Source organism: Rhinolophus sinicus, linkage group LG06, assembly GCF_036562045.2.
Source record: "Rhinolophus sinicus isolate RSC01 linkage group LG06, ASM3656204v1, whole genome shotgun sequence".
NCBI lineage: Eukaryota > Metazoa > Chordata > Mammalia > Chiroptera > Rhinolophidae > Rhinolophus > Rhinolophus sinicus.
In genome coordinates, this window is record NC_133756.1 from 163,067,796 (window position 1) to 163,092,519 (window position 24,724).

The 24,724-nt window shown below is 53.3% G+C and overlaps 1 protein-coding gene across 1 annotated transcript in view; it reads right to left on the reverse strand.

The window, feature by feature from the left end:
• Window positions 1–15,379: 15,379 nt before the first annotated feature.
• The window catches only part of LTO1 (LTO1 maturation factor of ABCE1), a 90,090-nt gene continuing 80,745 nt past the window's right edge, over window positions 15,380–24,724 (reverse strand). Inside the window, exon 5 of the mRNA XM_074336864.1 lies at window positions 15,380–15,533. Within this exon, the coding sequence (XP_074192965.1) occupies window positions 15,528–15,533 (6 nt within the window). The 3' untranslated portion in view covers window positions 15,380–15,527. The remainder of the gene's footprint in view (window positions 15,534–24,724) is intronic.

Genomic DNA, 24,724 nt, shown 5'->3' on the forward strand with positions numbered 1-24,724 from the left:
CCGAGTCTCGGCCCCCGCCTCCCTGGGCCTGCTGCAAGACTTTTTCTGATTACCTATTGTATGTAACAAACTACCCCCATCTTGGTCTCACACACACACAGACACACACCATTTCATTGTCTTCATGGTTCTGGGGTCAGACGTTAGGGCAAAGCCCAGCAGTGATCAATTCCCCTGCTCTGCAAAGTTGGGGACTCACTGGGAAGACTTGACATCTGGGCGTGAAGCCCTCTCAGCCTTTTCACACACATGTCCGGTGCCCAGATTGGGGTGATTTGAAGAAGGGTGGGGCTCAGTTAGGGTTTTAGCCTGGAACGCCCACACGTGGCCTCTCTGTGTGGCATGGGCTTCCTCCCAGCGTGGCCACTCAGGGAGTCAGGCCTCATTGTGGCAGCCCAGGGCTCTGGAGTGAGCCAATGAAGCAGCGACGTGACCTCTTATGATCCAGCCTTTGAAATCAGAAGCATTATTTGTTGAAGTGGTTACAAGTCCAGCCACATGCAAGAAGAGAGGGCGGAAACCTCACCTCTTCAAATGCGGTGTCAGAGAATTCACATCCGTGTTGTAAAATCACCTTGAGGCTCAAATAGACTAATCCAGTGGTTCTGGGGGTGTGAGGATTGCCCCCAGGGGATATTTGGCAATGCCTGGTACCCTGGTCTGAGTGTGTCCATCCTCCCCAAATTCTTATGTTGAAAACCTAACGCCCAAGGTGATGGTATTTGGAAGTCGATTATTTGGGGGCGTGATTCATGCCCTTATAGAAGAGCCCCCAGCGAGCTCCCTGTCCCCTTCTGCCACGCAAGGGCACAGTGAGAAATGGGCAGTCTGCGATCTGGAAGAGACCTTCTCCAGACCCCTGATGTTGGACTTCCCACCTCCAGAGCTGTGAGCACTAAACATCTGTTGTTTATAAGCCACTCCACCTGTGGTACTTTGTTATAGCTGCCCAAACGGATGGAGACACCTGGAGACATTTTGGTTGTCACAACTGAGTGAGAGTGGGGGGACGAGGATCAGTGCTCCCGACATCTAGTGGGTAGAGGCTAGACAGCCTACAAGGCATAGGACAGCCCCCCACAAAGAACTGTCCAGCCCCAAACATCAGTGGGTCCCTGGTGGAGACACCCTGGGCTAGTAGATGTGGCCCTTCAGGAGTGGTCATTCTGCCAGTCACAGCGTGTCTCTGGGATGGTGCATGAGGCTTTGATGTGAAAAGAGAGGTGTCCTGAAAAGCAGCCCCCCACGCTCCCAGGCGGAGGTCACAGGCTCTCTGGAGCCCTGGGCTGGGAGGTGGGAGCTCTGGGTCCTGTCCTCAAGTCCCCACTCTGCTCCCTTGAAGCTTCATGACTTCGATGACTCACTTCCTACGTCCAGTCCTCCTTCTCTCCAAACAGGAGGGGCTGTGCTGGGTGAGCTCCGACAATCAAGGATCTGGGGACTCACTCGAAGGCCTCAGACAATGGCTAGTGCCTGCGTAGACCTGGCCAGCGGATTTGCTTGACCCTGGGATCATGGCGTCCACCCCACGGAAACCGTTCAGCCAGAGGGGCCCTGGCTTGTTTAGAGGGTAGTTTGGGTTTCCTTTATTTCCTCTCTTTTCTCTCTGCCCACCACCCACCCACCCCACCCAGGTTCCCATTGAAATGCCAACCAAACAGACGGCTACAAAGCAGCCCAAATCGCAGGCTTCTGGGGCCCCACTCCGAGCAGCGGCCTGAGAGGCCCAGGCCAGGCGTACATTGTTCCATTTTTGGAATTCTTCAGGAGTGAGAGCAGCCCTGGCTGTCAACAGCGCTCTGTTCACAGAGACCGACCCGGAGAAGGAGAGAGGGCGCCCTATTGTCCGGCCGGCCGCAGGCCACAGGAATGCACTGGAACGCCGGCCCGTGTGGCCCAGCCCCAGAGCGGGGCTTTTGTGTGCAAACACTGGGCAGTCCGGCCAGCCCATAAATAATGCTGCCCTCACTGCTGGGGGCTGGAGTGGCCTCTGGAGATCGGGATTCGGTCCTGTGATGGGTGGAGGTGAAAGGCGGGCACATCATCCCCATGAACGCTGGTCTGTGGGGGAATGGCTACCCACAGGTAGATTGCTTTGACTTTTAGGGGTCAGATGGCACCCCATCATCAGGGCTTGGGACCTCAGTCCCAACAGCTGTTGTGACAAACCACACGCAGACACAGAGGGAGGGATGGAGGCCCCTGGACTGGGACACCCCCAGGGTGGCAATGCCAACTCAGCTCCATGTGACATTCTGCAAGTCACTTCACCCACTGTGAGTCGTGTTTTTCTTTGTCAATAAAAGCGGGACCACAGGGTGGAAATTCATTTATGCCTGTGCCGCGTGGGCTGGTCAACATCACAGAGGTGAGCCCTGTTGACAGTGAGTCTGAGAAGGACACTTCAGCTGTGTGGGCTTCCTCCCCGAAACCCATCACCCTGTCCGGTCGTGAGAAAAGCGCGATGAACCCCAATAAGGGGCATCCCTCAAAGGCCTGGCCAGGCCCCCACCCCAAAAGAGTCACGTCGTCACAAACAAGGCATATCTGAGAAAGCCTGAGGAGCAACAGTGACGTGTCCAGGACGGGGTCCTGGAAGCGAAATGGACGAGCAGGTGGAGGATAAGAAAGGCTGGACAAAGTGTGGGCTTGAATGAACAGTCACGGCTGGTTCACTAAGTGCGACAAACGTGCCCCACGAATGTGAGGTGTGAATAGCGGGGAAAGCGGGTGTGGGGCTCACAGGGACTCTCTGTGCTGGGTCTGAAACTTTCCTGTGAATCTGAAACCGTTCTAAAACGGAAAGCGAATGCTGAAAGCTCATCACGTAAGAACCCGGTCTACATTCGGGCATGTGGCCGGTGAACAGGAGCCCTGACTCCAGGGGCCAGCCCAGCCCCTGTCACTCTGGGCACTAGGACAAGCATAGGCCTCCCAGGGAGCCTCTCCCTTAAACCTGCACAAAGGGTGCAACTGTAAGTTTCTTATTCTGAGCAGTAAATGAAGGAAGGATGGAGCAGTGAATTGTGGGAGAAAGCAGTGGATGTGGGCTCTGCCGGGCCTGGGGCACGTCCTGCTTGTCACCTCCTGACTGCAGGGCTTTGGGGTTTGCAGTGCGGGATACACCGCTCCATCCAGTGACCAGAGACCACACAACTCAGGGCCAATACAGAGGCTTCGCCGAGCTTGCCAGTGGCTCCCCCTGCTGCCTCCAGCCCCTACCTGGACCACCTCAGGGGCCGGAGAGGACCTGCAGGTCTAGGTGGAACTGCTTTCCACCAGGCAGCGTGTCACGGCACACCAACACATGTTCCTGGTCGCTCCCAGCACCCTGTGATGAGAGCGGGGCTCGGCCAGCCCACCTGTGTCACAGTGGGGGTAATCCCACCAACCACCTGCTGAGTCCAGCACGACACCAGCATCGCTTGTGTTGCTCCCATGGCCTCACCAGCGGGGGCTTTACTGTTCCATTTCACAGGGCGAGAGACTGAGGACCAGAGGAGCTGATCACGTGCCCAAAGTCACAGGCACAATTTAAACCTGTGGCTTGAAAACTGTACTTTCAACTATCCCATCTAAATAGCGGTGACAGCTTCCCAGAGAGGGGATGTGACTAACCCAAGGCCACCAGCTCATGAATGTTGACGCAGCATTAGAGCCACCTTCAGAGAATTTTCTGGTACCAGCTTGGCAGCCAGCACCAGGACCAAGCCCCACACAGTCCAGAAGACCCTCTCTGTGCAGTCACAGAGGATGGAGGGCCCCCAGCCTGGCAGAGCTGGGAACCGCCTCAGAAGCCTGACCACAGGGAAAACACACGTGCCCCCTCTTGCCCAGTCTGCTGCCCCATTGTCACCCCTACTCTGAGCCTGTCCCAGACACAGACCAGCTGTGCAGAGGGGGCCATGCTGTGCGCACGTCAGCCCAAACTGGCTGGATAGCCCTCTGTATGTGGCCATGGTTCTGGTTCCCATGCCTGTGCGTGCTAAGGGTGCAAGTAGCTCTTGGCCCGCCCAGCAGTGTGTGTCCAGCCTCAGCCCGCCATCCCCCACCTGGCCCTGCCCTTGACCAGTGTACCAGCCGGTCAGAACTTCTCCCAGCCCCTCCCGAATGCCCTGTCCTCACTCACCACCTGTGCTTTCTGTCCCTCCACACCCGCTCATCCAGCCTTCCCCAGCTCCAGGCGGGGTGTCCCTCCCTACCCAAATCTGCAACAGGTGCCACTCCTGCTGCTGCCACAGCACCTGGGCAAGGCCTGGACCTTAGTCTCCTTGGTACTTGCAGGGTCTGACCCAGAGCCTGGCACGCAGTAGGCACACAGCAAGTGTTTATTGGATAGAAGGAAAGAAGGAAGGAAGGGAGGGAGGGAGGGAAGGAGGGAGGGAGGGAGGGAGGAGAGAGAGAGAGAAAGAAAAGAGGAGAGAGGGATGGAGAGAAAGTGAGGGTAGATAAATAGAAGAGTGAACAGATGAAAAGTAGATGAGTGGATGGATGGTTGGAAGATAGAGGATGGATGGATAGATATGGATGGATGACGGATGCACGCATACATGGAGGATGGAAGGATGGATTGATGATGAATGGATGGATAAGTAGATAAATGCGTTTGTTGGGTTCTGGAGGATGGGAGTGGGTGGCAGCTGTTTACTGCCCACTCAGGTCGTGTCCTCGCCTTGACAACTGAGATGCTCTCTGGGATCATTACCTCCCAAAGCCAGGCACCAGTGTTCACCTGAATTGAATGACCCTACACCAGGGAAGTAAGGATTATTGTAAAGACGTAATTTACCCCAAATGATGCTGTCACCACTGCAACTGGGACCAATGGCCAAAACAAGACAGTCGACGTGCCTGTGCACTCTGAAATCCCCTGCCCAGTGTGGAAAGTACCAGAATTTTGGGGATTTTTCTAGAGTGGATTTCATTTTGCCAGTGAGACAGAATCACAGTCAAATACGTACAAGTGCTCAGAAGAGAGTTTGCAAAGCAGTGGTGACCAGCTGAATCGAGTGCTCCTTTCAGTCCCTCGGGTCAGCCATCATTGTGACCGCCCATCTTGGCTGACCAGCCCCACTGTCAAGGAGGGGTGCCGTACCCCACACCGGGCCCAGCTTTGCCATGTAGGACAGTACTTCCCACAGAAATAGCCCTCACCAAGAGGCTCCAACGTCCACCTCTCACCTGCCCAGCACAGGTACAACAGCCCGAAGGACCATTTCTCCTGGACTCAAAATGACAGGACCCTCGATGAATCAGCAAGGCCACTGGCCTAACCACTCATCGCATCCCCAGTTAGCACCCTCCCCCCACTGCGTGGGGATCCTTTCCTTGGCCCCATCCTCAGGGTCTGGGATGGAGGATGAGAGCTTTGAAGTCTCCTGCCAAAATATCAAAACATAATACAGTGGCGCCTCGATTTTCAAATGGAATCCATTCTGGAAGACCGTTCGAGTTCTGAAACGTTGGAAAACAGCCGACAGTTAGGCCTCAGGATCTTGCACTCAGCGGAGCCGTGTGACATGTTCGACTTCCAAGGCGTGTTCGAAAACCGAAGCATTTACTTCTGGGTTTACGGTGTTCGTAAACCGAAATGTTCGTAAATGGAGACGTTCAAAAACCGAGGTACTATTGTAATCAGCAAATGTATATACTATTTAGTGGGGAATCAGGTCACAAGACGGCAGGTGCAATAGAATCCCAGTTTTGTCAATCTATATCTACATGCACAGAAATAAAGACCAGAATTCCACAGATGGCAAGTCCGCTACCAACCCCCCACTTATCTGTCTGACCCGCATGGAGCTGACCCCACACACACGGCTCCCTCTGTGCGTGTCTCACTGACACCCTCCCGTCTGCTCCTGCCTGCACGCCCAGCAAGGTCGGTCACGTCCACACAGGCTGCGAATGCTTCTGTGTTTTTCATCAATCTCTGTCCTTAACTATCCCATAAACCAGTGAAATCTAGGTGCAAAATGGCAGTTTTTAATTCCATGGGCACTAAGCGTTACAAAACATTGATGCTGATAAGTGGCTAAAAAAGAAAAAAGTGCTTCAATCAAATAATAAGTGAGGCCGGCTGTAGACAATTGTAAGCATTCATAAAATTCTCGAAAAATTCAGCATGTAAAGCGTGAATTTGGATTGGGAAGCTCTTACTTCACCTTAGAGAAGCTGGAGCAGGTGGTATTGAGTGTGGTCTACGCTCGGAAGGTGGTGTGGACCCCAGGCAGCAACAATACCAAACGAGTACACGTTGGAGGTTAAAACAATGTGCAGACCACGAGCACGCGAGGCACGCTGTCATTCTCCGGCTTCACATGCTTCCTCCTTTCCCCGGCCCTCTGCTGGCCCCACCACGCTGAGGAGGCAGCCCCTCAGCTGTACGGCGTGGGTGCTTGTAGACTTGCAGGCAATTTCTACTCTTGTCTTTGTATTTTTCTGCACTTCCTGAAGTTTCTCCAACAAGCACATATCACTTTTATATTCAGAAAGAAAAAATAAAACTAATGCCAACACCTTAAGGGAATTGCTGTTTCCCAGGCGACCTCTGCCAAGGTCTCTGCCTGATCCCTGGGATGAGACGGGGGTTCTCAACCAAGACGCTGTGGACATCTGGGGCCTGACCATTCTTTGTTGTGGGGGTGGGGGGAGCTGTCTTTTCACCGCAGGGTTCTTAGCTCCTCGAGAGGCTGTAGCCACTCCCTCCCCCAGTGGGGACAAAGGAACAAGTCTCCAGACATTGCCAGATGTCCCCTGGGGGGAGTCAACATCATCGCAGGTTGAGGACCACTGGTCCAGAGAGAAGACTTTCTAGGACCCCACACGTCTGTCCTGGGGCAAAGCATGGAACCAGCAGAATTTGCCAGAAGGTCTACTCCAAGAGAGAGGCCACGATGAAGGTGAGTGGCTGAGGCATGAAGGTAGATGGAGGTGAATGAAGGTGAGGCACGGGGAAGGAAGGTTCTGGACTTCTGGTGGCCCTTCCACATGCACACAGGTAACAAAGAGGGCAGACCACGTGGCCGGGACCTGGAAGCTGGGCGTTACCCAGCAGAGCACACACCCAGAAGTGACAAGATAAGCCACTGCGGGTGGCAAGAAACATTTGACATTTCTCCTTATTGTCTCATACCTTTTTTTGGAAAAAAAATAACAGCTTTATTGGACATAATTTACATACCATACAATTAACCCATTTAAAGTGTACAATTCGGTGGTTTTTGCTGTATTCACAGAGTTGTGCAACCATCACACTATCTAATTTTAGAACCTTTCCATCACCCCAAAAAGATACCCCGTGCCCATTAGCAGTCCCCCCACATCCGCCTGCCCCAGCCCCTGGCAACCACCAGTATACTTTCTGTTTCTGGGGTTTGCTTATTCCAGACTTTTCATATAAACGGAATCACACATTCTGTGGCCATTTGTGACTGGCTACTTCCACTCAGCATCATGTTTCATCCATGTTGCACAATGTTTATCCCATGTTCATCCATGTTCATCCCTTTTAGGCCTGAAAAACATTCCATGATACGGAGATAGCATCCTCTGTTTATCCATTCGTCAGCAGGTGGATATTTGGGGTTTTCACACTTTTTGGTTATTATGCTGCTGTGTACAGGTTTTTGTGAGGACTTACGCTTTTATTTCTCTGGGACAAATACCTAGGAGTACAGTTGCTGGGTCGTAAGGTAATTCACTCTCCATTTAACCTTTGAGGAACTGCCAAACTATTTTTCAAACTACACCATTTTATATTCCCCCGAGGAATGGGTGAGAGTTCCAACTTCTCCCCAGTATCACGAACGCTTAAATCGTCTGTCTTTCCTGTTTTAGCCATCCCAGTGGCTATGAGGGGGTATCACGTCCAGCTTTGATTTGCATTTCCCTGCTGCCTATTCATGCTGAGCACCTTTGCCTGAGTTTATTGGCCGTTGGTGTGTCTTCTTCAGAGAAAGGAGTGCACCTGGAGGCAGCCAGGAGCCCAGAACATGACAGAGGCTCGGGTCGGGCAGAGGCTCACAGCCGTTGTAAAGACTGGTTGCTCTGAGTGGGAAGGGACGTCACTGCAGGTCTGTGTCGAGGGGTGACAGGACACCCTGTTTTCTGAGTGGAGACCAGACTGACGTGCACAGACAAAGCTGTCTGTGCCAGAGAGGATGGTAATGACGTTATCCAGTGATGGTGGTGGAGACGGCGTGGGATGCAAGGCAGGTGGTGACAGGTGGTCAGGCTCAGGGTGCACTTGTGCTGACAGATGGCGTATGAGTGGGAGAAAAAGAGGAGCAAAGGTTGACTCCAAGATCCGGCCCACGTGACACCGTCAACAGGCCTCCGCTCGATTTGGGGAGAAGTTTGGGGGAAGATTGGAGAAGGTTAGGGGTTGGGTGGAGGCACCCACAAGACACCTAATGGGAGATGCAAATATGCCAACGGGTACCATGCGTGTGTTTTATGGGAGAGGACAGAATCACGTCGAAAGCCTTGCAATTTGGAATAAAATTACAGGCCCAGCAAAAGCTGGCTGTGTGTGACAGAAGCAGGATCGTTAGGTTGTTACCCACAGCAAAATCAGGAAAAGATGTGACCAGGGAACCAGCAGCCACCAAACACCGGTTCTGATCACACAGAGGGCACTGAGCCCGTGAGGTGCGATGCCCAGATGGGCAGAGTTTCAGGCGAAGGCTGAGAGGAGAGGCGCAGGACTGAAAGGGTTGGGACGGCTTGCAGCTCGGCTCTGCCAGGAACAGCTGGGCCATCTTGCTTTTAGATTCGTGTTCCCAATAAGATGCATTCAAGGGCTAATGCTGAGGTCCTGTGAAGGTGCCCTCACCTGGAAATAGGGTCTTTGCAGATGTAATCCTGCCGGTTCAGAGGCATCAAGTCAAGATGAGGTCAAACTGGATTAGGGTGAGCTCAAAACCAGCGGTAAGAAGAGGGAATTTTGCACAGAGGAGGAAGCCCTGTGACCACAAAAGCAGAGATTGGGCGACAGGGCCACAAGCCAAGGTACTTTGCAAGCAGCAGAGCACTAGAGAGAGGCAAGACTGGATCTTTCCGGGGAAGTGGGTTTGGGATGAACTCAGGGAATGCTTCAGGTGAAGCAGGCACTCACGTCCCCACAGGGTCTCAGGCTGTGACGTCTCTTCAGGGGCCAACAGAGCAGAGTGGGGAGAGAGGAGGTCAAGGGCCTAGACCCAGCACCAGCCCTCTAGCCCGGCACCACCAGACCAGTTAGAGACCCGCACATTTGCCTGTCCAGCCAAAGCCACAGCCACCTCCGTGAGAGAGGCACAGGTTGGGCAGTAATCACAGCCCTTCCAGGAGTGCTCAGTCTCCCAGAAAGGATGCAGGGCCAGTGTCCTCTGCGGCCAGCCAGCGAAGCCTCCCTTGGAGGTCACAGAGCTCGCTGGCTCCAGCTGGGCCCATCTTTGGGAATGTAGATCTTTGCAGACACACCCCCATGACTGGAGAATTGCCCATTCAACACCTCACACCAGGCTGTCTGGGGACTGGGGGTCTGCTCACAAAGCCGTGACAAGGCCAGCGAGATGGTTTGCTGAGGCTGTGGGGGGAGCTGAGGTGACACCCTTCTCGGAGGAGAGTCAGCCGGCCTGAGGAAGAGGCAAAGGAATTCCCAGTAGAGACAGGAGCCAGAGAAGGAATCTCTGCTTGAATAGCCCTGGAGACGGACAGCTTACTACCTCTACAGGCTGCCATCCATTTGGGGACATTAAGTTGTAAGAAAGCTTTTCCTGTCTCTAGTGGAAACCTTGCTCCCTGGTATTGGCTGTGGTCCTGGTCAACCGCCCTTTTGGGGAAGCACATGAGAGGTTTGCCTGTCCCTGGCCTGTCCCTGGCCTGTTCCTGGCTTTCCTCCAGCCCAAACACCCTGGGTTTCTACAAGACTCCTCAGGTATGTCCCGTCAGGCCCAAAGCAGCCTGCCCTCCCCCTGAGAAGCCCGGGGCCTGGATGTGCTTTGCAGAACGGACACCTGCTCAGTGGCCTTTCCATCCAGACACCAGACAGACAGAACTTCTTAGAAGTTACAGACAGATGGCTTCCAGAAGTCATCGGAGCCTCTGGAAACCTCTGGAAGGAGGGCAGGGCTCCCTCCACCACTGTCGTGCTCTTCCTTAAGCACCGGGACCCTGTTTCTTTGCCACACCAGCTCGTGGACCAAAGTTCGACAAGACTCATAAACTGAGGAATATTTCAGTAGAAGGGGCTCAGATCCTGGGAAGTCAAAAAAGGAAAATGGGACAAATGTCAGGCACACTTGGTCCCACCCCCACAATGCACTCAGTCTAGTGGGATGCTGTGGTCACAGCATCGAGACAAAAACCCCACCCCAGTGACTTCAGGTGACTCCCCGTGAGCACCCACACACGTAAGGCTTGCCCCGAGCTGACCACTGCTGGGATCCGGTTTACCTGAAAACCAGTTACTGCAGCTCTCAGATCACCCTGCCCTTGAGTCTACAGACCCACCTGCGCAAATCAAGTCAAACAAAGCAGCCGTTTAGCTGGGGAAAATGAGAGACACATCAGCTTCTGGTTGTCCCCACCCCAGGACAGTGACGCCCAGGCAGCTGTGGGCCCAAGGGCCTCTGGCCAGGGTCAGCGAGTGAGCTCCTGTCACAGTGGAGGCTGAGACAAGCCATGAGGGAGCAGAGGGGAGAGAGCTGGGTTCTGGCTGGTGGGGTGGAGGTGGAAGGGTGATGGGAAACTTCAAGCCACAACAGTTGTGCAGGTCCTGAGGGCGGTGGCAAGCGAGCAATACACAGGTGGCAGCTTGGCTCTGTGTCCACTGGAAACAAAGCTGCCATCCTTGCTGTAGCCAGCATCCGGGCCATTTTCTGGAAGGCACGCCTGACCGTGTCACCAACCTGCTTAAAACGCATCAAAAAGTCTGATGAAACATGACGCTGAATCACAGAAGCTGGCTTCGTGTCTCTGAGCGCTTTCATTGCGGAGTCTAAGAGGATTCTTCAGTTTGGAGAATCTGGAAGAACCTCTTTGCCACCCTCTTGCTGAGGAGCTGCAGTTCAGCCTTCTTCAGCTATGTCCCTCGTGCTATTCCTCCCATTTTTCTTTTTTTCCGACAATCAAACGTTTAACTCTCAAGCCCTCTGACTCCTCTTTTGGATGTCCTCCTGCTTTGCCTGATGGTCGTAATATTTATATGTGTATGTATTTAAAATCCTCTTCTGTTTGCTCTGTGAACTCTGTTTCCACAGGTGCCAGGACTTCTGTTTGCTGGGCCTGGTGTTCCCATTACACAAACACCTGGTGATGGTGCCACGTTGCCAGGTCAGTGCTGTAGCTGGGACGGCCTGTCTCTTTGCTCACTCTGGTCAGGAAGCCAGCCCCCCACCACAGTGTTGCAGGCTGGGAAGTGGACGAGTTCCCCTCCCTCCTGGGCTCTGCCTCTCTGGACCCCTGATGTTGCAGAGGAATGTGTGGGAACCCATGGGACACAAGGCCACTCCCTCCCCCCATGGAGGCTCATGTGAGGCTACGTGCATGGTAACCAGGGATGGGGGTCCCCTCCTCCTCTGGGTCCTTTCAGTGGGAAGGTCTGAGACACACAGCTGACCCAATTATTCACTGCAATAGGACTTACTAATAATGGTCATTCTTCCAATGAAACTTAGAAGGTCGAGCAAGGCACCAGGTCATCAGCGGTGGCAGCAGGACCCAAATCCAGGTGTTCTTTTCTAAAACCTTAGCTTATTCCCCTCACCAGGATGCCGTAGTCTACAAGAACTCTATTATTAGCATAGCCCACTGTCTCCTGATTCTAGAACATTCTTGTTCCAAGCCCGCCCTCCATAACCCCCTGGCTCTTGGGAGTCAGGCAAACCTGGCCTGCTGACCGGCCACGAGGAGTCTGGAAGAAGTTCTTTGCAACCCACTTGCTGAGGACGGAGAACAAGTTGCCTGTCTTCACTGTGCCTCCGTTTCCCGACTTGCAAATGCGTGTCAAGGCCCCTTTGCTGGGCTGCGGTGAGGACCATTGAGGCAACCAGGCGAAAGAGGGCAGCACATGGCAGGAGATCAGTAAATATGCGTCCCCCTCCTCCGTTTTCCTCAATGCCATAGTTAGGGACGGGCGCTGACACTTCAGAGTCACATCCAGGAGCCCAGGTTCCAGGGAGTCCCAGAAAGGGGGCGAAATGGACAGCCCTGGCTTATGGTCTGGACCATGGACATCGGCTCTGCACCGGATTCCACCCTTCAGCAAAGACTGATGGCAGGGCAGCTTCCACGGCAGGTTTGGGTCTGAGTGGAAGGGCGCAGTGGGGAGGGGGCTCCCCAGCCTGCTCTCATATGGCAGCTGTGGGGTTTGTATGGGATTGACCCTGTTCCGAAATCCAGGAGTGGGCTCTGATTGGTCTAAGCCGGTCACGAGAACCTAGTCACCCTTACCAGAGGGATTTCTTAAGGAATGAGAAATAACTCAGCCAATCCGTACATGGCATTGCTCTGTCCCAACAGTGATTGGCCCAGGTTGGTCCAACCAGAGCAAGGCTCAGGACTTCTGTTCACTAAGACCCCTCTCTTGCTCTGACCAATGAGGGGTGCAAAGGCAAAGCCTGGCACTCCTGCAGCTACTTTGTTGCTATGAGGCACCCCTTCCTGATGACAGCCCCAATGCACAGAGGCAGGCAGAGCAAGAGAACTCCTGAAGAGTGGAACCAGAGCCCTGGTACAACTGCACCCAAAGCCCACCTGCCACCAGGCTTTTTAGCTGGCTCTTCCTGCAAGATGAGAGACTGACTAACAGAGAACCCCCAGATGGATTTGCTGTCAATTCAGACCTAAGCCTAGTAACAAGTAACGAGTCCTCTCTGTCCAGTGTCCCCAGATTTGATGGTGGAAACCCTTTTTCTTCTGGGTCTGCCATATGGTCTGAACTAATCAATCCATCAATGGCTCCTGGGTGGTTTTCCTTAAACTGTCAGCTGAACAAGAAACCACAGCCTAGAGAGGGGCACGGACTTGTCCAAGGTTACCCAGCTGGTTAGTGCCAAATCCAGGATTCGAACCTGGGCCTTCTGCCCTCCGGGCCGCGTGGCATTCCTGAACAGAAACTCATCCAGCTGGCCTGCCCAGCCCGGCCAATTGAACTAGCTGCTAAATTGATACTTTGCAAAACATGCATGTTTCCAATTGCAGAGCGTTGTTGTGACTTTGAAGCAGCGTGCAGCCTTCCCCTGATGTGGTGAAGGACGGAGGTGGCTGGCCTGGTATGGAGAAGGATCTTAGAAAACCCTCCACAGAAGCCCCAGGGTACCCACTCACTGGAAGGAGATCAGAACGCAGCCTCCCTCCCGAGGCCGCAGGCAGCTGGCTTCCCACTTGAAAAGCGCCCCGTATCAATTTCACTTTTTTTTTTTTTTCCTTCTTGGTGCCTCCCTAATGAGACGATGTTAGAGTTGAAAATAAATAGATGTGTGGCTGGGTAAATAGATAAATAGATAAATAAAGCATGGATTTCTTCCAGGAACATTGGCCCTCGTTCCTTCCCAGGGGCTGGGGGAGGCGTGGGTTCCAGTGAGGGCTGCCGGTCTTGCTGAAGAGCTGGGAGGGGCAGTGAGAACAAAAGCACCGGCCACATTGCCTGCATACCTACTAGGTGCCGGCTTTGTGCTTTGTTTGCTCGCATTTAGCCTTCTCTTGGAATAGGCAGGCATCACCTCACGTGGGTGGAGTGCGACTCCTCTGATGGCTTCTGGTCAGGGTTGAAACAGGGATGGTCATGCTAAGTGAGCTGGAGGTCTGGGGAGGGCAGTGGAGAGAGCAGACGCCTGATCCACGAGGTCAGCTGGCCGGGCAACACAGACGCCTGCAGGCCCGTGACCATGGCTTCGAGGTGGCACGACCAGCCTGGCTGTTTTCCTCCAGCCTGGCTCACGCTGGAACCAAGGCAGAGGTGGCTCTGAAGGGCCCCAAGGAGCTTGCAAAGAAGTGGTGACGATGGCTGGTCTCGGAACCGAGTACAGAGGTGAGGAGCGAGGGGCAGGAACCGTGGGCAGGGTGGGAGGGATGGGAAGGGGGGTTCGAGGGCATTGGGGTGCTAGAGGTGATGAATCAGCTGATGCTTGAAATTGCAGTGGGGCTGGAGGCTGAAGGGGGACAGATTTGGAGAGGAGAGAAGGTGACTAGTCTGGGAGGCCAGGCTTTGCCATGGGATATATAATAACTGAAGGGCAGGTAACAGTGAATCCAGGGCCAAAAGTCTTCCAGGCATGAGGGACAACCTGGGGTCTATAGATGACCCCAGCACCGAAAGCACAGTCTGGTGGCTCAAGGTCAGAGCCAGGAGAGAGATGCAAGGAGGGCACTTACCCCCACTTCCAGGTCCTGGGTGGATGGGGAAAGGAGACAGTGCCACAGGGACCTGGAGGGGCAGAGGCTTGCCCAGGGGACAGGCAGCTTCAGGCCAGCCAAGAGTGTGAAGGGACCTGTCCAGGAGAGGCCCGCACCCCTCACCCACCTCTGTGCCCCTCTCTCTGCACCTCTCCCTGGGGTTTCTTGGGCTGAGCGTGTCCACAGGGCCCCTGGGAGTCTCTGCCATTCAGTACCCCCGACGAGGGCAGGGCCAGCAAATGAAGACCAGAACCCCAGCGCCAGCCTTCGGGGACAGGTCTGAAGGGTGTTTTGCACAGCTCTCCCGAGGGTCCCCAGTGGGATAGAGTCCCAGGTGCACACCACAGTCACCCATTCGTGGAAGCACATGCTGTGGCTTTTCTCTCCTGTCCCTCGCCCCTCCCCCCCCCCAGTTTGGCCTTCGTGGGATCACTTCCAAAATAAACTACTAAGTCCACCAAGTCCTCATGTCAGGCTCGGCTTTCTGGGGAACCCAAACCAAGCCAAGAGCTTTGGCTGATGCCTGGTGTAAGCTCCAAAGGCCGCTGTGGGCAGGTGGGAGAGGCTGAGGATGGAGACTATTGGAAGAGGAATTGAAGAGCAGGTAAGTATCCAGGCCAGGTGGGATGCCCCGGGGTTCTCACAGGGATGACGGGACAATGAAGGGGCACTTGGGGACAGGGCTGGCCCTGAACATCTCAGGCAGAGTGGTGGGCGGTGTGAGCATCGGAAGGAGCTATGGTCGGTCCAGAAGAACTACGGAGCCCTCCTTTCTCCTGCCTGTGGTGGCTGGTCCCCTGGGAAGCACACAGACTTCCCAGGTCAGAATTGTGAAGGAGACAGTTTAACCTCATCCTAGTGGCTTAGAGGGTAAGACCTTTTTTCCCCATTTAAAAATGTCATCATTTATTTTTCAGATGAAAAAATTGCGCTTTCCTACAAAACTAAACATGCTCTTACCCTACAATCCAGCAGTCGTACTGCATGGTACTTACTCAAAGGAGTTGAAAACATGTCCACACAAAAAGCTGCATACAGATGTTTATAGCAGCTTTGTTCATAATTGCCAAAAATCGGAAGCAACCGAGCTGTCCTCTGGTAGGTGATGGGTGAATAAGCTGTGAGACACCCAGACAATGGAATCGTCTTCAGCACTAAAAAGAAATGAGCTTTTAAAATATGAAGACATGGAAGAAACTTAAATGCATCTGACTAAGTGAAAGAAGCCAATCGGAAAATGCTGCCTAGTGTCTGATGCCAACTGTGAGACATCCGGAAAAGGCAAAGCTATGGGGACAGTCAAAGATCAGTGGGGTCCGGGGCTGGGGACAGGGGTGAACGGCTGAGCACAGAGGATTTCTCGGGCAGTGAAAGTACTCTGTGTGACATTGTAGTGATTGATATGTGTCCTTATACAGCTGTCCAAACCCATAGAACGTACAGCACCAAGAGTGACCCCTCACGTAAACGGTGGCCTTGGGTTTCATAACGTATCAGCATTAGATCTTTAATTCTGACAAATGTGCCACATCATTGTATGAGATTAATAATAGGGAAAACTGTGTTGGGGGAAGAAAGGGGTGTATGGGAATTCTCTGAACTTTTGGCTCAATTTTTCTGTAAACCTAAAACCACGGTAAAAAAAAAAAAAAAAAAAGCCTATTAATGTTTTTAAAAACCGCTAAAACCTGATCCCCATGACTGACCCACACTCTTGGTGGCCACTGCAGCTGGTGTTGAACTCTGTGGGACCACAGCCCCCTCTGATTGGTCCTAATGCCCCCCACCCAGCCCCACTCAGTTCCTCCCACAAGACCAGGAGCCAGGACAGCAGGAAGAGCTGGGGCCAGCTCGCTGCCTGCCCTGAACGAACAGGAGACGGTCAGGGCCACGGTGGCAGCTGCCGGCCAAGGGCTAGGTCAAGTGTTGGGGCCAAAGGTGGTGGGGACTCCCGTGGACCTACCGAGCCTCCTGGGCTGCACCCACAGGAGGGGTCCTCCTGCATCACCTGTCTCTGGGCCACACCTGGGCGCTCAGGTTGCACCTCCATCCCGGCTGGTGCAAGAATAAAATCAAGAAGTCTTTCCTGTACGCACCCCCTCCCCTGGAGCGTGAACAAAGCTCCCCTTTGACGGGTCTTTCGGGGACTAAGTCACATTCCCACGGGACCCATTCCTGGCCCCCCGTCCAAATGCAAGTTGTCAGTGACCTGACCCAAGGGACAGGCCACTCTGTTATCCGTCACCAGCCCAGCATTGTGGAGGCTTATCAGAGCACTCATGTTACCCACGGGGAGTGCCCAGCGGCCGCCCGCTCTGCTCTGCCAGCCCTGCCCACCTGGCCTGGCCCCACGGGCAGCCGACCTCTCCGCTAGTGAGTCTCTAATCCAACCATATCTATCAAGTGGAACTTCCTGGAGCCTTGGGGTTCTGCGAAGGTACCCCAGGGACGACCTGGGGGAGGGGGCTCCAGGCCCCAATTCCCTTCCTAACTATTATACTGGGAGACCTGGTAGCATTTCTTTGAAAAATGACTCTGGCTACAATGTGGATGAGCCTTGGGGACATTATGCTAAGTAAAATAAGCCAGTCACCAAAGGACAACTGTGTGATTCCACTCAAGGAGGTTTCTACCTAAGAGAGTTCTATGTTCAAAGTCCCCGGAGCAGTCGATTCATAGAAAGTAGAAGGGTGGGTGCCAAGGGTGGGGTTAGTGGGTTTGCTTTAAAATGAAAATGGTACATATTTAAGGTGTATGCCGTGATGATTTGATATACACCTACACAGCAAATGGTTACTACAGTCAAGCTAATTTCCATATCTCCTCACAGAGTGACCTGTGTGTGCATGTGTGTGTGTGGTAAGAGCACCTGAAATCTTCTCTCTCGCTCAGCAAATTTCCCATATTCAGTACAGTGTTAACTTCAGTCGTCACACGCAACCTCAGGTTTCTAGACTATTCACCGTATGTACATGCAACTTTGTACCCTTTGGCCAACAGCTGTCCATTCCCCCAGCCCCCACCAGCCCCTGCAACCACCATTCTACACAATCTGCTCTGTGCATTCAACTTTTCCTTTTCTTTGATCCCACACGTGAGCGATATCATGCAGTTTGGGCAAAGGACCTGAATAGACATTTTTCCAGAGAAGACATACAAAGGGCCAACAGGCACATGAAAAGGTGTCCAATGTCACTCACCATCAGGGAAAAAAAAATCAACACCACAATGCAATATCACCTCACACCTGTTAGAATGACTAGCATCAAAACAACAAAAGATAGCAAGTGTGGAGAGGATGTGGAGAAAAGAAAACCCTTGTAAACCGTTGGTGAGAATGTAAAATGGTGCAGCCTCTACAGAAAACAGTGTGGAGATTCCTCAAAAATGAAACTACGCTATGATCCAACGATCCCACTTCAGGGTATTTATCCAAAGGAAATGAAGTCACCATCTGAAGAGACATCTGCATCCCCACTTTCATTTCATCACCTTTCACAACAGCCAGGTCTGGAAACAACCTAAGCGCCCGTCAATGGATGGACGAATGAAGAAATTGGGGCAGGAATACACAGTGGAATATTTTTCAGCCTTAACAAGGAAGGAGATCCTGCCATTTGTGACAACACGGATGAATCTGGAGGGCTATTACAAGTGAGATAAGCAGACGCAGAGTTAGCGTTTCGTGGGGTCAGCATTCCAGTTTGGAAAGATGAGAAAGTTCTGGAGATGGTGGTGGTGACGGTTACACGACATGAATGCATGTACTGCCACTGAGCTGTACAGTTAAAAATGGTTAAAATGGTAAATTTTATGTTATCTGTATTTTAGCACAATAAGAAAAATAGAATGTTACCCACCCCAAACTCTAGAATAAGAAATCATCTTTTTCACCTCTGAAATGTAGATGAGAGGGGCTGAGGAAAGTTCTGTAAGAACTTGTCTTCTCAGTTTGACATAAACACTAAGTACAGCGCTTGAGAAACAAAAAATTAAGAAAGAATGATTGTGCTCACACAAAATATATACTTTCTAAAAGCGTGTGAAAAGCACTTCTCTGTTTCCCCCTCCACAGCAGAGGAGGATGAGTCTGATGCTGGCGTCCAAGGGTCCTTATCACATGTAAGGCAAGTGCGGCCACCTAGTCTGTGGTTTTCTGTTATGCCAGCCCGAGCTGACTAAGACACTTTCAAAGGTCAGTTATCCTTGAAATGAGACTCAAAATCCTTGCTCGGCCTGGCGTGATGTGGCCCCCATCTCCCTTGCTGACCCCCCACCCCAGCGGAGCTTTGTCCACACTTTTTCCATATGCTGATCTGCGTCCCTCCTGCTCCTCTGAAGAGAGGGCTCCCGTCCCTGCACCCTGGTCTCATCTTTGAGGCCAGCACCAAGTCACTTCCTCTTTCCTTGGCCTAGAGCAGGGGTGTCCAAACTGCTGCCCGCGGGCCAACTGCAGCCTGTGATCCATTGTTAATTGGCCCGCAGCAAATTCCAAAAATGTATTTAGTTTACTGAAATAAACCAGGTGAGACAATATGTACTTCACCTCGAGTGAGTGGCCCGGCTGTTTGTGTATTTTACCGCATATGGCCCTTGGTAAGAAAAGTTTGGACACCCCTGGCCTAGAGTGTCTCGCCCCAGCAGAGCAGTGGCCACACAGATCTTGGGCAGGCTGCCAGCAGACGCACTGCTTTCAGACGGTTGGTTCTTAGGGAAGCTTTGATGGGGCACAGCAGGAAATGAGGCAGGCGGGGACCAGGGCACCGGCCTGAGCTCTGGCTGTGATCAGGGGACCCGGGTCCAAGTCCAGGCTGGGATGGGGGAACCCAGAACCAAGACTGGCTCTGGGCCCTCTGGCTGAACAATAGCTGGCAACTCACTCCCATTAGTGTCCTGGGCTGTAAAGCAGGGATGACCAGTGACTAGTGACCACTGACTTGGCAATGTTGCTGGGAAGGGCTGAGAGCTGCGACACAGCAAGGCTGCACAGCGATTGTGTTGGATGAATTCCTCTCTGTCACCCTTACGCCTCACTCCCAGTGCCACCTCTCCCGACCTCATCCCCAGCTCTCCCCACGCTCCCGAGTCCCCCTACCGCACAGCACACCGTCCTGGGCGAATTTCCTCTCCCACCTTTGTCCCTGCCCATCACTGACAGCTGACCTGTAGTCTGTCCCCTCCAGGTGCATCTGCCCCCAGAATGAGTGACATGTCACAGTCATAGCTGTCTCTCCCTCAGGCCCCCTCCCTGAATATCTGCTCCAAGGAGCAGTTCAGTGCCTGTTAGTTCAGGGAAGGGACGAACGAAAGAACGAGTGACTAAATGCTTCGGTTCTGAAAGGTACACAAGGTGGAGGAAGAATCCAAACCTTGTTTTCTGCCAAGGGGAAGACGGAGAGTGAACGAGGTGACAGAAAAGGACTCCAAACCTGGTAGAGTCCAGAGATGCTGGGTTTACTAGAAGGTGAAGGCCACACAAGTGCTAAATGCCCCATTTCCGCGTCGAAGGGTGAAATCTGATTCCTGCCTGCCATGTCGCCAGGAAAGGACGTCTAATGTTCCATTCACTTCAAAGGCAGAAGCCAAGTCTACACAACAGAATCCTGGACGCGACAAGTCGATGAAGGTGAAATGTGTCCGCCCTGCGGGCCTCGCTCAGAACGTGCAGCCCTGTTCCACCTGTGCTCCCCACACATCTGTCTCCGGGGCACACAGCCCCACTGTGCAGTGAGCATACCCGGCGTGGCACTGCCATTGTACAGGGTGGGGGCCTCCACGGGCCCAGGCCCTCCAGCCCCGACAGCCCTGGGAGCCAGGACAGTGGTTACGACCACTGCACGAGGAAGGGGACCAGCCTTCCCAGACCACGGAGAGGGGCACCCCTTTCTCCTCTGGGGGTCAGAGCCAGGGGCAGGGCTGGCTGGGCAGCTGAGGAAGAGCCTGAAGAAAATGCTCGGCCCCTTCTCACTGGGGTAAAACAACCCAACAAGGGCACTTGGAGAGAAGAGGAGGCTTCGTAACGGCACAGGATCAAGCAGGAAATTCCCACACATCAAACCCTGCCGGGCCCCCCGGAATCGCAGCAGGGATGCCTGACCCTGACAGCACGGCCGGGGGCCTGAAGCCCAGAGCACCATGTGCCAGGCCAGGGAGGAGGGGCACTCAGACCGGCCTTAGAGGAGGGGAGGACACCCGACTTCATCCAGCGTGAGCCCCATTTGTCCCCACCCACAGTCCATTTTCAGAGCCAGTCTGCAGGCTGTGTCTGTTTTGAAGACACCCAGGTAAGCAGTGTGGTGTGATCAAAGCAGGGTGGCCCTAGGGCCGTGGTATCTGCCACCTGGTGTGGAGCGAGGAGGGGCACAGAAGGCATCTGCTGGCATGTGCACATGGCCCTGGTGGGACAGAGGGATGGGGGGCTGGCTGGGGACGAAGAACATGTGGGGCTGTGGCTCTGTGTCTGCGGCTCTGTGTCTGCTTACTTTCAAACATTGTGACCACGTGAAGGCATCAGCCATTCAAAAAATTAAATTGACAGGTTTTCAAAATTCACACACACACAGGTATGATGGAACAAATAAGTAGAAGGCCTGTGCTGACATTTCTGGGGATCAGAGTGTTGCTGAGCCCCATGTGAGAATCAGAATCCAAGGCCCTGCCTAGGAGGAAGTGGGGTGCTGGCACATGATGGGCGGAAGGCCTGGAGACGCTGGAGCTGAGCAGGCCAGCTCTGTGCCCCCCCCCCAGATCCTGTGTGTCTGCAGGGACCGTGCCCCTCAGTGCACTGGTCCCCCAGACTGGAGATCCCTCCTCCATCTCAGAGGGGAAGAAGTTCCTGCTGGAACATCACCTGACTGGAATCTCACAGAAGGAATTGAAAACCGTTGGAGCCCCCTGCCCAGCCTCCACCAACAAATAAAGAGTTGACAGCACAGAGTGTGGGCAGCCAGCTCCTGCCCCATTTCCAGGGCCCCAGCTTCCTTCTAGGAACCAGGAGCCTGGCCTGAGAGGACAAAGTCCCCAAGAAGGCAGTGTCGGCAGGGTGGCTAACTGCCCGTCTCCTGAGAAGCTCCGTGGGGATCCTTGGGGACAGAGAGCACCCCAGAAGCAGCTGCCGGGTACAGGGCAGCCTTCTTCCCTTCCCCTAAGGACTATCCCCTAAGGGACTCTCCACAAACCCCTTTGGCCTCATGGTAGGAAAAATGGCGCTCCTGTGACACAGTGCTTTGTGGATATTGGAGAAGAAATGAAGGATTTGGGGGCCCACGGCTTCTCCCCCCACCTGCCGCTCCCCTCCACTTTCCCCCTAGCATCTCCTCCCTCCCCCCACACACCACATAGCCCTGTTTTCTCTCACAGTGCTGGTGCCACCGTGCACATGGGACAGCCTTCTACAGAGCAAGAGGTGCAGAAGAGGAAAACTTTCCTTCCCGACCACCCATAATGCCCAGGCTTCCAGGGATAGGACCCGCGCAGAGCGTCTACGATTGTCTCAGGCCCACCCAGCCCCCACCCAAATCGCAGGGAAATCCCGTGCCATGTGTTCACATCCAAAGTCTCCACTCCCACCTTGTTCCAGCACAGGAACCAAAAGGCAGGGGTCCATTTAGAAGGCCGCGCGTCTCCTAAAACAGTTCTCAAGACCTTGAACCACGCAATCGGTGACAGGAAAGGCGGTTTTGCCAGCGTCTCAACTTGCACCAGAACATTCTACATTTAGACTCATGGAATAATCACATCAGACAGAACCTCGAAGACCTGTAAGACTACTTACAGGTGAGGAAACAGAGGCTCAGAGAAGCAAAATGACTCACTTTGGGGCGTTTGGGAAGTTGGGCGGCCTGGGTATCCTGTTGCTTGATCTACTGGCCCCTGTACCCGCCTGGAAATACGCGGAGAGAATCATTTGGTGACTGAATGGAGCTGGCCAGGAGAGGAGAGGGCCACCTGGGCTCCAGGAGGACGGAAGTCTTCTTGGAGGAGGTGGGGCCTGCACAGGGGTCTGGTGGGTGAGTGGACTCCTGGTTAACCTGGAGGGAGTAGGAAGAGGCACTAGGGTCTCCCAGACATGGGAAGGGAGGCTGGGTCTCCAGATCCCGTATGAGGAGTGAGGGTGGCTGGGGACAGATCCTAAGGGCCTTTACTACGCCTCTGGGCAGAAAACAATGAGATCGTAATTAGCTTTTTCACCTCTCAACTTCAGATCCACTCTCTGAGAACAGGACCCTACATGAGGCAAGACTTCTGGATTGTCACATGTCACATGCACCCCTCCCCTAAAGCTGGCACTGCTGGCTGAAGCACCGGACGAGTGCCACTGGGGGCCCCACTAGCTGCTCTGCTAACATTCTGGATTTTTCCTTCCAGTTGTCGCTCCGCAGTTGAGATTGCTCGCAACAGCAGGGGAGAGGATGTTTGGACACCCTGAGAACCCTCTTGAAATTCCAAGGTCCTGAATTTCAAGCTGAGCTCAGTCCTTCTGGTGTTCAAGTTCATTCAATGTTGGCAAAATTCAACTTCCTGTTTACAAGGGGCGATCGAGGAGGGGGAGAGGAAAGCCTTTTTAAGAGATTCCGAAGGCGGCTCAGACACCAGTGAGTGCTTATAAAGCACGTTGATGAATTAAGTATAAAGATGAATCAGAAACATGAGGATTAAATTTCCCTTGGAATACGCCCAGGTTTAATAATTAAAAGAAAAATAACTTGGCAAATAGAGGTGGGTTTTTGCTGAACCCGAAACATTTGAAAAGATGTTTGACTAATTCCAGCCCTGGGCGTGGCCCAGGCTTTTAGAAAGCGCCCTGGAAGCGTTAAAAAACTTCAGGCCACACGCTTGGAGCCCACAGCGCCCGCTGGCTTTCAGTGTCTCCTTTCCCTGTTTTTGCACCTTTAGGGAGCAAGTTCACCCCAATCTGTTGCCTCCAGTCTACGTGTACCAGGTAGATTTCTTGATTCTCCAGTTCTAGAACGTCAGCAGTCTCCACGGGGGGGCTAATTCCTGAGAGATGTTGAAGAAATATTTTTGGATGATTCAATGGCTTTCGAGACTAGAAGACTTTTGATTTTGATTCACACACACCCACACCCACACCCACACTCAAACACACACACTGACACACTCACACACACGCACACACACACACACACTCACACACACTCATACACACACACACTGACACACACTGACACACTCACACACTGACACACTCACACCCACACTAACACACACCCACACTCACACACACACACACACCACAGAAACAAAACTTCACCAGCAACAGTGCTATCATTGTGTAAACGGGGCTGCTCCTCAGTGTCCCGGAGGGTTCCAAGAAGGCCTCGAGGGCACAGTCTGAAATATCACAATGGTTTCCAGGAACTTCCCTGCTAGTTTCTGCAGCCGGGAAAGAAAGAGCCGCCCTGGTCCCATTTCTGAGGCAAAAACAACGCTCTGACGGTCGCCGGCCCTCAGCCGGTCGCCGGCCCTCAGCCGGGCGCTGTGTCTGCGTCTTTGCTCAGAACCTCCTCCCTGGAGGCTTTCCTCTTCCTGCTGCCTGCAGGCGGCCCGGGATGGTCTGAACAGTTTCCCACGCTCCTTTGCCACCACACCTTGGGCTCAGAGTGTGATTCGTGCCACGTTGTGTAAGGCAGGTCTTTTTGAGCCCGCTGGTCACCGGCACTGCACACCCAGGTTCCCACAGGTACCCACTTAGCACACATGTCGTGGCCTGCCAAGTGCCCGAGATACCCGGACATAAAGATACAGACTGTGATTGGACAACTCACAGTGGCAGACCAACCCTACAGATCGTTACGCACCACTATAAGAAGTGGCATGTATGCATCTGTGCATCCATCCAGCTACCCACCCGTCTATCCATCCACCAATATATCAACCAATCCATCCATCCATCCATCATCCATCCATCCATCTATCCATCCATCCATCCACTCACCCATCCACACATCCATCCATCCATCCATCCATCCGTCATCCATACACATACACACACACACACACTCATTCATTCATCCATCCATCTAACAAATATTTTTTGAGAAGTGCATTGGTTTCCCATGGCTGCTGTAACAAAATACCACAAAGTGGGTGACTTAAAACAACAGAAACGCATTTTCTCAGCGTTCTAAACCCAGTAGTCCAAATCAAGGTGCTGGCAGGGCCACGTTCTCTTTGAAAGCTCTAAGGTGAAAGATCCTTCTTTGCCTCTTCCAGCTTCTGGTGATTTCTGGCAATCCTCAGTGTTCCTGGACTTGTGGCAGCTTCCCTCCGTTCTCTTCCTCCATAATCACACAGCCCGGGGAGTTCCTCTGACAGGAAAGTT